The 14451-nt window shown below is 45.3% G+C and overlaps 2 protein-coding genes and 1 long non-coding RNA gene across 3 annotated transcripts in view; 2 read left to right on the top strand and 1 right to left on the bottom strand.

Annotated features, from left to right (window-relative positions):
• The window catches only part of LOC148223369 (uncharacterized), a 128110-nt gene that overhangs the window by 94370 nt on the left and 19289 nt on the right, over positions 1-14451 (top strand). The window lies entirely within an intron of this gene.
• Positions 169-13832, top strand: CLEC14A (C-type lectin domain containing 14A). Its single transcript, XM_088166546.1, has one exon. It carries the CDS (start codon positions 169-171, stop codon positions 1387-1389), a length of 1221 nt encoding a protein of 406 aa, XP_088022672.1. The 3' UTR covers positions 1390-13832.
• SSTR1 (somatostatin receptor 1) lies at positions 10290-13649 on the bottom strand. Its single transcript, XM_088167312.1, has 2 exons — positions 12400-13649; positions 10290-10979 (listed from the first exon to the last, which is right to left on the bottom strand). Exon 1 carries the CDS (start codon positions 13647-13649, stop codon positions 12447-12449), a length of 1203 nt encoding a protein of 400 aa, XP_088023438.1. The 3' UTR covers positions 10290-10979; positions 12400-12446.

Below are 14451 nucleotides of genomic sequence, written 5' to 3'. Positions count from 1 at the left end.
GGCTCCCAACACGTTTCCTCCGGCCGGTCCGGGGGAGGGCCGTGGGAGCGGGTCCGGCGCTGGAGAGGGACGGCGCGGGCAGTAGAGGCCAGCCCAAGCCGGGGGCGAACGCCACCACAGCCACAGGAGCAGCCCGCGCTCCTCAGCCCGCCGCGTCCCGCCGCCGGCATGAGGCGGGCCGGGCCCTGGTGCCTGCTCCTGGCCGCGGCCTGCGCCCTGGGCCGGACCCCGCCGCCCCCGCGGGCCGCCGTGCGCTGCCTGCCCGCCGGCGCCTGCTTCAGCGCCCACCTCGCCAACGTCTCGTACGCCGAGGCCCGCGGAGCCTGCGACCGGCGGTGGGGCAGCCTCGCCTGGGTCAGCGGCGAGCCCGAGCTGCGCCTGCTGCTGGGGCTGCTGGCAGAGGCGGCGGTGCCCGCGCCCGCACTGTTCTGGGTCGGGCTGAAGAGGAACGCTTCTGCCTGCACCCACGAGGAGCAGCCGCTCCGCGGCTTTTCCTGGGAGGGCGTCGGTGGTGGAACGGCCCCGCAGGAGGTCCCGGCGACGCTCGGCCGGTGGCTGCAGGAGCCCCTGCGGTCCTGCCTCATCTCCCGCTGCGCTGGGCTGCACCTGGCGGCTGACCTCGGGGGCGGCTCCAGCTGGGGCTGGAAGGAGCGGGCTTGCCAGCAGAAAAACCCGGGCTACCTCTGCAAGTACCAGTATGAGGGTGCCTGCCCCGACCTCAGTCCCGCGGGCGCCTTTGACCTCGACTACCGGCTCCCCTTCAAGGAGCGCAGCGGCGGCCCCGGCTTCAGCCCGCCAGGCACCGTGCTGACGGTGGCGTGTCCCGGCGGGGAGGTGGAGCTCACCTGCCAGCCCGAGTCGGGCGGCTTCGCCTGGAAGGCGGCAGAGAAGCCGCTCTGCCCCTGCCCCTCGGGCCGCAGGAGTCCGGACAGCGGGCCGTGTGCCGAGGCCGCCGGGTGTCGCGATGCCGCCGGCGGCTTCGCCTGTGCCCGCACCCCGGGCGGCCCGGACGGAACTGCCTGCCCGGGCACGGGGCCGGCCCCCACGGCTGCAGGCGGCCCCACGGAGCCGTCGGGTGCCAGGGCGGAGGGGCGGCGTCCTTCCATTCCGACACCCGGCGGTTCCACGAAGCCGCCCGCCACCACCAGGACCGCTGCCGGCGGAGAGAAGACGGCTGCTCCGCCGCTCTCCTCCTCTTCGAACTACGTTTTCATCCTGGTGACGGTGGCGGTGGTGGTGCTGGTCATCCTGGTCATGACCGTCCTCGGGGTGTTCAAAATCTGCTTTAACAAGAAATCCGAGGGCCGCGGGGACAAGGAGCCGCCGGAGGCCGGCAGCAAGGCGGAGGCAGGCTCCGCGGAGCCCAGCGGAGCAGCGGGCGGTGAATAGCCCCGGACCGCCGAGCCGCGTGCCTCGGGCTGCCTGAGCAGCCGCTCCCACCCGGGCCAGCGCTCGGCTCGCCACGTCCCTCCTGCCCCAGCACTGCTGCCGCGGGGAGCAGAGGGAGAGGCGCCGCGGGACTTGGTTGGGCTGGTCTTGCACATTATCACAGGCAGGAGCGCGTAGCGACGTTCTTTTGAGGGGATTGAAGTCTTTGGACAGTCAGGAGTTTTTGTCGGTCTGAAAAGCAGTTATTTCGGTGCGGACTTCACTAAAATATAAGTAGATCAGCCTGGCCAACAGAGCGATTGCAGCTGCAACAACCGTGCGTTTTTATCCTCTCAGAAACTGTTCGTCGGGTGCCTTACTTGGAACAAGCATAAAGTGGACCACTTTGAGCACTTGCATCTTGTAATTTAGAAGTCACTCCTTGCCTGAGTGGTACTTGAAGGCTATCGTTTTCAATCTAATTGCTGGAACTTTTGGAGAGGTGAACTGCCATTATTTTGGATGAAACTGCAACCTATATGCTTTCATACTGACATTCTTAAAAAATGAAAGAGCATTTCCATACTTAGAAAGTCATCAAACTGCTGAGGAAGTGAGAGGTTAATGGGGAGTCAGTTTTATACTACAGCTGATGAAAAGAATAAAGGATGATATAAATCACTGCCCTGTTGTTACTTCATACTTATTTTTATTGTAGCAGAGAATAAATTTCTCAGTTACAGTTTTTCTCCTAAACTGTGTTGTTACAAAACTTACTTTCTGTATGAAATATATGGCTCCTTTAGAATCAGACAAGGTGCTGACACACCACCTTGCGAGAGGAGTTAACATGAGTCCAAATTCATCATGCAAATCTCATTCTCTTTAGTCAGATATATTGTTTTCCATGGAGTCCCTTGAGAGTAAGGAAAGATTCACCGTTTGTGCCCTTTCTAAATGAGGTAAACACTTCCTCTGTGATTTCCCATGAGAATTCCTGTAGAAGAGCTTTCGTCCTGGTTGCAGAATTTGCTTTCTGTGCAGTTCAGAGTGCTTGTACTCACTTATTATTATTATGGTTTTGGTTTTCAATTAAAGTTGTAATATTAAATATTGATTCAAGGTTTTCTGAGTGTAGTTATACACAGCTAACTGGTCTCATCCAATCCTTTTGGGGTGCAGGGAGAATAGGGAAATATTTCTTTTCTTCCCTTAAGAGAACTTTAATCTCTGAAATGTCTCTTTAAATACACTTGCTTGCTTGTTTGTTTCCCTCTCTTGACAGCTGACATTCTGACTACTGCTTTAATTTTGACATTTTCCTGTCAAGTTCGAAGAACTCTGTTTTAAAAATGTGTGTTATTATCACCTATTTTTCTTACAAACAAAGACTTGATGATAAATATGGTGTAAGCATCTGCTAAGGATAAAGAATTATGTAGTGTAAGTTTTTTCTTTTCTCCTCTTTCTCCATTTAATTGTGATAGGCAGTTGCTACCTGGGAAACAATCTTTTGCTTTTGGTGAAGAGTTCACTGATATTTGTGAGCCATCAGATTGACTGTAGCCAGAAATTCCCTTGTATCATGACAGGAATTAAATCCAGCTAGGTGAGAATGCTACTCATTACAAGGTGACTCATAATCTGCATACTTTTCTAATCTGTTTATCTGACATTTGTATTTCAGAAGGTAGGCATTTTTCATCTTGGGCAAAAGGTTTGATTCTACATTCAGATGTGGCAGATTTGGAAAATTACTTAGTCATTAATTCCTTATTTCTTAATAACACTCCTGTTGCCATAAGTAATTTCTTTTTGGGGTGGTGTATGTGGAGTTCTCCTATCAGAGGCTGTAAAAGCAAATAACAACTAAGATGAATGAGAGCATCTCTAAATTTTTTTTCTATGTTTTAGTCTTTCTCACATACCAGATAGCTGAACTCTTGATGAGACTGTCCAGGTGTGATTTTCTAAGCTCTAGAAACTATCTCATTCTCTGTTTCTGAGTCTTACCAAGCACACAACTAAGTGCTGAGTTAAGCACCTGACTACTTATTTTGGCATCTCTCAGTATGTGACTCAGACTATTTAGTTAAAATATACAAGTTCATGCTTTTGCTAGCCATTCACCTGTCTCATAATTCCCATTTCGCCCTTCCTGTGAAATCATGTTTTGATTTGAGAGTTCTATTTCTCACACAATTCAGAATCATTAGACATTTGTCTAGAGGACTACACAAGGGTTCAGCTATGTTCCCCCGGCTTGTAATTTCACTCATCTGAAACCAGACTATTTTGCATCTTAAGGATGGGATCCATCTTACCATGTCTAGATATCTCCAACAGTTCATCTAGACTTTTTTACTCATCCAGACTCCCTTAATATGTGCTTGCAATTAATCTCATTTTAGACTAGATGCAGAAAACAGGACCGATGAATTACTTCCTGAAAGTGCCCTTTCTCTGCATTGACTGTTAAGAAGGCATATGGAGACTACTTATATTTAAATGCGTGTAAAATACACATTTAAAAATAAATCAGAAAATTCAGCTCGCTTAAAGTCTCCAGCTGTGCAAGTCACTTTTCTAAAAGCAAAATCATGGTGCCTTCTGTCTTTTCCAGGTGTGACTAAATGGTCATAATTTTATTATTGCTTTTTTTGCTTTTACATGCTAGAGATTCTTGTTTAGTACATCTGGTGTTCTTTTATTTTTGTAGTCAGTAGAATGCAAAACAAATAGTGTGTGGATTTGTTTGGAACCTGAGCAGGTTTGAAATGCATGAATTTCTCTTTCTCTAATAGTTCAGACCAAAAAGAAGATGGTTTGGGAGAAAAGATTGATCATTTTTCCTTTCCACTCTTGATCCAGTTGGGTCTTTAGTGAATAAGAAACCAACACATGCAACCATTGGTTCATATCAAAACCATGATTCTCTGGTCTGCAAGAGCAGGGTTTGCTGTTTAGAGAAGAGAAAGAGAATAAATAAGATCATAATGAGTACAGATATCATAACAAATACTGAGATAATAAAAGTGTCTGGATATGAAAGTGGATGCAATTTTTAAAAAATTATGCAACACCATATAAAAAACACACAACAAAATGCAAATAGTTTTCCAAAACATGGCAAAGATAGAGACAAATCCTGACTTTTCTCTCCTGTTGCATACATGTCCATTGACTAAACATTGTATAAGTATATTATATTCCAACTGTTTTCCAGTGCAGAAAAAAGATTATTTCATCTCATATTAAAGCTGTATAAATCACATATAAACTTTGTATCTGTGAGTTTCACAATGCTTACATTTGTAATGAAATGGTGATAGCAAGAAACTGTTAGTCAACATTTGAAAATGGTGATTCCTGCGAAGAATAAGACTGTCCAGATCTCGTCTATCACAGTTATCCAAAAAGTGTCCCATGTTACCAATTTTAGATTTCCTTAATTCCTACAGATAGTTTGACCAGTAGGCATATAATTTGTCAGCTGCACATTTTATTTGTGAACAAGTGATGGGTTTTTAATGGTTTGTTTCATCAAGTAATCAGAAATAAAATTTAATTTCCACATTAAAAAAATATCTACGCTATTAAGGGGTTAATTAGGTGTTCTATGGGATTGAAATTAAATCTATAAGTGGACATGGGAAAAATTAGAGTACTTCTGACATTTCTTCTTGTTTAGTGTATTGTATAGCTTAAAGAATATTAAAAATACCACGGATTCTGTGCTTTCCCTAGAAATTTCCTATCACTTAATTTTTTCATCTTTTAAATAGCAGTTATCTTTCATAATTTATTACATAGAAGTCAAACACTGATAGATGCAATGTAGGTCCTTCTAGAAATAATATTTTTTATTTCTTTGGTATGTGGACACTTACCAAGGCTAGTAGTAGTGTGTAGTAGTAGTGTGACGATTTATATATTTCACTAAAGATATATAATTAACTCAAAAGGCAAACACGGGCAGCAGCAGCAGTAACCACATTCCCAGGGCTTCAAAACATAAAACTTTATGCCTTTTCTTTTTCCTCCGATATGCAGCCTTGTTTTTCTCTTCTGGGTTTTTAGTCTGGACTGAACGACTTGAAAGTGGATGTGTAAAAGGAGTTGTCTGTTAGCAAGCGAGTCTTTTCCCTTTTCTGTATTGCTGACTAGAGTTACAGAATCAAAGAATGGTTTGGGATGGAAGGGACCTTAAAATCATCTCATTCCACCCCCCTGCTGTGCACAGAGACACCTTCCACCAGACCAGGTTGCTCATGCCCCCCATCCAGCCTGGCTTTGAACACTTCAAGGGATGGGGCATTCACAACTTTGCTGGGCAAACTGGTCCAGTGTCTCACCATTCTCACAGCAAATAATTTCTTCCTCATACCTAGTCCATGCCTACCCTCTTTCTTTGAAGCCACTCCCCTTTGACCTGTCACCACAAGCCCTAGGAAAATGTTCTTCAACTTTCTTGTAGGTACTGGAAGGTTGTTTGTAGGTACTGGAAACCTTCTCTCTTCCAGGCTGAACAACCCCAACTCTTTCAGCCTGTCTTTGCAGGAGAGGTGTTCTAACCCTCTGATCATCTCGGTGGCCTCCTCTGGACTCCAGCATGTCCACATCCTTCTTATGTTGGAAGCCCCAGAGGAGAACACAGTACTCTGGGTGGAGTGGAAGCAGCAGTGGAGCTGGGGAATGCAGAGATGTGGTGGTGGTCCTGCATTTGTTCTGTCCTTCCCCTCCTTCCACTTGCCGGTCCTTTTGCATTGTGAGTCAGAAAAATGGGAAAACAACTACTATTATGTATTTTATGGGTAATATAAGAGAAAAAAGACTGCAGGTCCACAGAGAGGATGAGCTGAGGAGGGAAAGATGAAAAAGACAGGCAATCATCCATGTTTATAAGGATGTATCTGTCCTAGCCATCTTCTTGCTGCATGTGTTTTCAGGTGTTGCTCAAAATGTGGTGGTTTGCAAATAAATAAACATTGTAAGTCATTAAGCCAGGAACAACACAGGCTATAACCTGTTAGAAAAACATAGTTTTGTTTTTGGAATGTAAATAACAGGCCTTGTGTTTCTGACTGATAAGAATGATTTACACTGTTCTCTGGAACATAACATAAGATCATAAATACAGATAGATTGAGGGAGATTATAAGTGATCTAAGTCTGTAATGTTTGTGCAGAGGAATGTGTTACATTACTTTTCTTGAGTATATCTTTCTCTAAGGGAAAGGATTTTTTCCCAGTCATTGTATTGAAGATTCTTTTCAAGTAAGAAATTCTGTAAATTTTACTTTATGACAGTGAAAGAGCCATGAAAATTCTTCTGTATTCAATTTCTGTCTTGTCAATATGGGGTTCTTCTTGGTTTGTGTTGAGAAAAAAATTGTTAGGTCTTTTTCTCTATTTCAATGATAAAGGGGGGAAAATTCAGTGAAATTAAAAAAATCTGTGAAAATCTGTGAAATTTTTAAAAAATCAGAAATATCCAAAATTAATTAACATTCAGAAAAATCTATTATCTATGTGTTTCTGCCTTGTTTTACTGAGTTTCTAGTAATTCAATAAATTGTCATTTTTTTCTTAGAAAAAATGCCTAGATACTTTCTAACCTTCAAAAATAATAACCATCTTAGAAAACAGCAGCTGACATAAAAAGCACAACTTCCTATTTTTTGCTGAGTTGAGAGTTTATATATTTGCTGTACTCTTAACAGTGAAAGTTAATTATGTGAAAGAGCCAAGTCCTGCTTTACAGTGTCTTCACTGGACTCTACTTACTTTCCTTTGTTGTTATCAAAATGGCCTCTCCTGGCCATCACTTGATTTTTTTCTCTATTTCAGATTCTTTCTCTCTCAGTCTGCTCAGCATCAAATATCCAGCAGTTTTGCCTTCTTTTATATCCATCCTCCCCCAAATATCCAGCTTTGCCACGTTTTGGACCACTCCAGTTGCCCAGCAATCCCTGGGCTGTCCATTGTCCATCTGAGCACAGGGCAGGTGCTGTGTGAATGAGCTGAGCTCGTGCTGTACCCAGCCAGTGACAGGGGCACTGGTGTCACCCAGCGTTGCTCAGCTTTATGAAGTGCAGTGCAGTCCAGCACCCTTCCAAAGCTTCCCCTGGGCTGCTAAGGCCCACATGTGCACTGACAACAGCACTGTCACCATCAAGGTTAGTGGAGACAATACAGTCCAGTTCCAAGTCATAAATGCAACACAATTCAGATCCCAAGTCAGAAATATGGTAATTGTTATCTGTCCTACAACCTTCCCATGCTGTGTATTTGGGCACATTTATCTGAGCCTTTCTAGTTAGGAAGCTCAAGAACCCTTAGGCATATTACACAGTGTAAGAACCTGTATAGAAAAGACATTTTGGGAGGGTGAGGAATGGAGAGTAGAAGGCATTTTCTGTACATTTATATAATTCTCAAGGTGACTCTACCCATCATAGACATGATAGTCATATAATGACAAAGGTATACAGCACCTTGCTATCTCTGCTTCATAGCTGCTTATTGCTCTGCCAAACCCAGATTTTAGGCTTTTGGAGAAACAAAGTTGGAAGGGAGTAGGCATAGTGAATGCCCATAGTGATGCTTTTATTGGAATGCATCTGTCTTGTCAAAATTGTGCTTGGTTTGTAGCTGTCTAATGACATACTTTGAAATACTCTCAAGTTCACCTATTTTTCTTGGCCATTTCTCTCCACAAAATGTAATATCTAAAAGCATTTTTCTTAAAGAGAAATCTAATTAGTAAACCATCCATTCTTCCTGTGGCTTAGCCTAAAGTTATCAGCTAAATAAGGCTATGTTGAAGAGGATGGAAGTGCTGAATACACAATTCAGTAGAAATATTTTATTCTCCTCTAGAGATTCATAATTCACATTCTGGTCTGCAGAGCCCTGGTGTCAAATAAGGTTCCTAGAGACTGAAATCTGTCTGGATATCTATTTTTTTTTCTTGGCTAATTTATTCTGATTTTTTGAAATTGTTATTTTTCTGTGATCTTTTTCTTAATCAGGATTATAAGACATTAAATTGTCACTGTTCTAGAAATATGGCAGAGTAAAGTCAAACCTTATATAACATGAATGTATGACATCATTATTTCAGTAAGACTTAGTTTAATATTTAGAATTAGGATACTGATTTTGGAAACAGGTTAAAATACAGTGAATAGTCACAGTGTTAATAGAGCATGCCACATACACTGAAAATGCAGATTTTTAGATTTCCAGAATCAACCAGAAAACCTTTTTTAAAATTCTGATTCACTGGAAAGCTGGCATTTCAGTAATTCTTACATCACATTCATAAAACTGATTCTCATTCTCTGTGAAGAAATCAAATGGGCTCTTTAAGTGTCAAAAGCAAAGAAACCACACTCTGTGTATATGTAATGTCCTCTGCTGTAGGGACCATCTGAGGAGGCAGAATATCTGCATGCAGCCATCACCTTTTTCATCCACTGCCCAGATATAAAGTGCCTCTGTGACCAGTTTTGTTCAAGTCCACTAACTGGAGGTAGCAGCCAGCCTCAGGATTCTGAGAGGTGTTGCTGTCTTTGCTACTGCACTGGGAAGCCTGGGGAGAAAGGAAAGTGATTTCCTGTGCACCTTTCTTTGAGTGGGAAAATGCTGTGGCTGATGTGTGCTGCCCACCTGATGTGTGTTCCATGTGGAAACTGTTCTCTGGAATACAAGCCACAGGAAACAGTCCAGTCCACTGACAGGGTAATGCTTGGTGCTGTCCCATGCTGGGTATAGGTCTTAGGGTAAACAAAGTGCAAAAGTTGCCTGCATTTCAGTGGCCACAAGGCCAATTTCCACGACAAAGTGAATGCTGTATTTTTAAAATATAAATCAAAACTCATGGGGAAAAAGTGAAAAATTACTACTGGTTACAAGTTACAATTCACCCACTTGCAGCTGTATAAAAGGTCAAAATGCAACCAAGAAATAAACCATAACAAATAAAATGTACTCTTTTTTCAATGAATTAAGCTTTAGTTAAAATAATTTCCATATGAAATCTGAATACTCTTATTTGCCATTTGGAAAGCATTAAAAAGAGTTCTGTTTATTTTCTGGTGCATATTATTTCATGAGAACAACTTTTTTCTTCCTGGTAGTTATATTCTACTATTTGGAACAGTAACACAGAATGGACTAACTAACTTTCTTTCTAGCTAAATTGAATGATTTACTGCTGTTGATCACCTCTCCCAGAGTGAAAAATAGCAGGAACAGCTGTTAGTTTGGGATAAACAGATTTTGTTTCCAGCTGAAACCACACAGAGTGTTTTAGCCAGGAATCATAGGGGCAGTGCTGGCTGGGAGTGATTTAGCCCATCCATCTGAAGGCAAGCCTGCCATCTACTGAAGCCCCAGCCCAACCTCTGCGATGTGCCTGCGAGAACTGAACTGAAACTAAAGTGCTTAGGTAGGTGTGTAGGCTTCAATCGCAATATTTACAAGGCAAAGAGAAAAAAAACCATGCAAGAACAAAACCCAGCTCAACTTCTCATCAAAGCTGAGTGTGCAGTATGAATCTTTATGCCTTTTCACTCCTGCTTCATCATGTCTGATATTGAACAAATTCAACAGTAAAAAGTGGACTGACTCTGTTTAATCTGACCATACGTAAGAATAGGCCTGAGTGAAAAGGACCACATAAGATTATGAGATTTATACCATCCTGGAGGTACTGTGAGTGAGAATTCAAGTGAAGCCCTGGAAATAGCATCAGTTTAGGCAGATGTTTGATTTCCGTGAAAAGTTAACTGAGCTTATAAAGTGATTTCATCCTTTTTCCCCGATATGTACATGTAAAACATTACAAAATTTAATATTTGCAAGTTTTCTTTAAATCGCATCCACTAGAAAGTAAAAGAAAATAAACTGTACCATTGTTAAAGCTTTTCATGAAATATTTTAATAAGGATGTAACAGTTTCCACATTAGCAATTTTTAGACTAAAAGGAGCTAAGTCACAGTCCACTGAAGTGAGTTAAGATTTTTTTTCTCTCATTTTGATGGACTTTGAATCAGACAAGTTTGAAATACTAAATTTATACATTCATTTAACAGTACCTAAGTTTTGGTGAAAGAAATGTACAAAGTAGCATCCTGCTTTTTGCTGCTGAGAAAAGTTAAAGGGTATAGTTTAACAAAAACCTGTAGTAAGTCCACCACCACAAATACTAGATGCCTTAACTGCCAACCTTACACTTAACACTGTACTTAAGCACTGCAGCTACGAGTACAATGCTATGGGTATGCTGCTACTAGAGATTTTTTCCAGTCTCTTGCTTCAAATTGCCAGTAGTTATAATTAATACAACCACAGTATTGTGCTAGAGAAGTGATTTTTCACAGCTACTGGGACACTTGCCACTGAGTGACACTGTTAGCATAGGTGGTAGAAAGCAAAAAACATAGTTGCTTATTTCAACACAGTCTGTACTGACTCTTCTGTGTGGGATAAGACGGAGCAGGGATTTCATTTAATTTAATCAGCTGTCAAAGAAAGCTTCATCTGTCCATATGAAATATTTTTTGTTGTAAGAGGAGAAGAGAGAAAATTCAAGAGAGCATTTCTGTGGAGGAGACAACGTAAATGAAAGAGTTAGAAAAAATGACAATGTTTTCATCTGGAAAGAAGCCTTCTTGAGCATCACCCATTTTAAATGCAACCTTGCAAGTAGCCACCACAGACATAAGTACACAGTATAAATTGCTTCAGAAAAACACGTTCACAACACAGTGACTAGAATCAAATTAAAAAATCAAACAAGAAGACATCTGGCACACATTAAAAACGAGAATTCTCAGAAATGAAACATTAAGAAGCTCTGGGTCAGTATATTACATTGGCAACATATGAAACCCATTTTGTCGGGCTTTTTTAGTGCAACAGAAGAAACTGGAGCTAGGGTAATACTTATTACCAAACAGCTGCTTTTTCTGTCAAGTATTTATTTCAGAGACTGGTGGAGATTTTTAAATGACTTCCCCTTTTCCCATGTAGCCTAAAGTGACTTTGCCATCACTCAGGTCATTCAAAAACTGTCGCAGCTCCCTTCATCCCTGTTTCACAGCTGATGGAGCAGGCTCAAGATAGCAGATTCACAGTCTAGTGCTTCCTTTAAACTTTATTATCAGCACACTTTATTGTGTGTATGGACAGATTCAAGCATTTCCCAGCTCAGTGGTCCTCCCAGCTCCCATCTGAGTGAGTCTCAGCTCTCTGCTCCCTGTGTGTCACGGGACTGCTTATCTCCCGTTATCAGCAGCCTGCCGCACAGCTCCAAAGCACAGCAATAATCAGATTTTTTTTCCTAAGACCTTTTCTACTCTGCTTCTGCCAAGTAGCACAGAGAGCCAACAGTGAGTTGGAAGCTGTCTGCAAAGTAAAAAGAATATCTCCATGACTATGCTGCTTCTTTCTCGGGGACTTTTTGCTCCCTGCTTTCTTTTTTATTCCAGGGGGAGGGAAAGGTAGGCACAGAGAGAGGCTACTCACTCCTTCCTGGGGGAGGGCAAGGTGTATGTTGGGGGGAATTTTTCCAGCATCTCTAATCTCTGAAGGGGAAGTGTGTACTGACAGATGTTGAGCAGGGTCATTTTCAGCTGGAGGGAGTCTGAGCCTGAATTCTGGGGCTTGATTGAGGCAGGCTCGACTCAGTGGCCTGGGGTGTCCCACCAGCCAAGGGGAAGGGCAAACTGTACAAAAGATGGAGGGAGAGTCACTGCAGGACCTTTACAGCCACTTGTCAGACACAGAAAGGAGCGGCAGAGCCAGGCTATCAGACCCTAAGCTAACCCATGAGAGCCACAATTCACTAAGTGGATGTCAAAGCATCAGAGAATGCACCTGCTCTCAAGGGTGCAGGGGGCAGCAAATCAAGGATATGGGATTTTCTTGGCTCTTTCTTGTGCCTAACACTGCTGGCGGTGGGCAGGACTAAAATCCCCTCCCTCCCAGCCTCCCCATGCCACAGCCGTGGCTTCGCTCACCCTCCAGCTGGGGGGCAGTAAGGGAGCTGGGGGACAGGAATGCTTCCTCAGAGGGTGGTAATCCTGGAGGTGCAAGTGCCATTCCTGTACATGCTCCCTGACTCCAAGTTGTCTGGGGGAAAGTCCTCCACACTGTATGCCCTGCTCTTGAGGGCAGTGGCATAGTAGTCGATGGGTTCCTCTGCAGCATTGTCCATCCAGCTGAGGCAGAGCAGCCGCTGGAAGGACCTCTTGAAATTGTCTGAGAGAAAACCATAGAGGATGGGGTTGGCACAGCTGTTGGCATAGCCCAAGATGACAGAGAGCTGGCTGATGGTGGCATCATCCTGCTCTACAAAGACATTGACCAGCTGCACAATGTAGAAGGGCATCCAGCAGATGACAAAGACCATCACCACCATCATGACCATGAGGGTGATCTTGCGCTCTGAGCGTTTGCGTTGCTGCCAGCCAGCCTTCAGGGCCACCATGCGCATCTTAGCAATGATGAGGATGTAGCAGAGGCAGATGGCCACCACAGGCAGCAAGAAGCCCATCAGAAAGGTGTAGACCACAAAGACCACCAGCCATCTCTGGGTGGGCTCTGGCATGAGCATGTTGCAAGCCACTGTTCCGTCACTGTTGGCTGCTGTATTGGAGAAGATGATGATGGGCAAGATGATGAGGATGGAAAGCACCCAGACACCCAGATTGACCATCTTAGCCACAGTGGGCCGGCGGTACCTGGCCGCCTTGATGGGGTGCACCACAGCGATGTAACGGTCCACACTGAGCACGGTCAGGCAGTAGATGCTGGTGAACATGTTGATGGCATCCACACTGAGCACCAGGCGGCAGAGCAGGGAGCCAAAGGGCCAGTGGTGCAGCAGCGTGGAGGTAACCAGAAAGGGGACGCTAAGCATCAGCAGCTCATCCGCGATGGCCAAGTTGAGGATGTAGATGTTGGTGGCCGTCTTCATTTTGGCATAACGTAGGATCACGTAGATGACCATGGAGTTGCCGCACAGCCCCACCAGGCACACCACGGAGTAGATGAATGAGATGAGGATGGCGCTGCCCTGAGACTCACTCAGGGTGCTGTTCGGAGCGCCAGAGGAATTCCTGCCGCCCGAGTCCATGCCCTCCGCCGCCGCCTCCTCCGAGGCGCCACCCGCTCCTCCGCCACCACTGTCGCTGCCGCCGCTGTCGCTGTCGCCGCTGTCGCTGCCTGCACCGCCCGGAAGCCTGGGGCAGGTGCCATTGGGGAGCATCCTCTGCCCGGACCCCTCCGCCCGGCTCAGAGCAGCAGGCGCCCGCCGCCGGCTGCGCTGGGCACCATCCCGCCAGGGATCCCGGCGCGGCGGCTGCGGGACGCGGGCATCGGGAGAGACGCGGCTGCCAGCGCCGCTCGCTCCGAGCGGCCGCGATTGCTGCTCCCCGGCTGGTGAATGATTAATAGCAGCGGCGCGTCACCAGCTAGGGAAAGAAGGAGGGAAAGAAAAAAAAATTGCAGGAGGAGACGTAAGTGGGTGTCCCTTCCCACCCCGCACTCCCCTTGCCCGCCTCTCATCCCGCCCTCCGGCTGTCCGCAAATCCGGCAGCTCCAGGACAGCCTGTTCCCTGTTCCCACCGCCCCACACTACTCAGTGCCCCCCGATCTCGTACTTCTCTCCCCACCCAGTACTGTTTCCCCCACACCCCACTGATCCCCTCCCCATCCTCTCCCCCCTCTCCATTCTCCGCTGCTCTCCCTTCACGGCACCTAGGTCCAGACCAGGAGCACTCCTATACTTTCTCCCTGCTGAAAGCATACCTCGTTTCTACGCAGCTGCTGTAACCTCTCCTGTCACTGCACCATGTGCATCGCCCACCTCACAGTGCTGGCACCAGGCATGGCACCAACCGACAAAGCACAAAACATTCAAGCCTATGCACACAGCACTGTCCGTGCCTCCTACCACCACGCAGCTCCATGCCCCCTAACTTGTCCTTTCCCACCACTACCACCACCACTAGATATCACTCATGAGCAGCCCTGCTCCTCTCTACATACTCTGTCCTGAAAGATGCGCC

The sequence above is a fragment of the Sturnus vulgaris genome, chromosome 6 (genome assembly GCF_052056855.1).
Source record: "Sturnus vulgaris isolate bStuVul1 chromosome 6, bStuVul1.hap1, whole genome shotgun sequence".
In the NCBI taxonomy this organism is placed as follows: Eukaryota; Metazoa; Chordata; class Aves; order Passeriformes; family Sturnidae; genus Sturnus; species Sturnus vulgaris.
The sequence above is the reverse complement of the archived record's forward strand: the minus strand, read 5'-3'. Positions and strand labels throughout refer to the sequence as shown.

Excerpts from the sequence above, each read along its gene's own strand:
- CLEC14A (XM_088166546.1), top strand. The coding sequence starts at position 169 with ATGAGGCGGGCCGGGCCCTGGTGCCTGCTCCTGGCCGCGGCCTGCGCC.
- SSTR1 (XM_088167312.1), bottom strand. The coding sequence starts at position 13,649 with ATGCTCCCCAATGGCACCTGCCCCAGGCTTCCGGGCGGTGCAGGCAGC.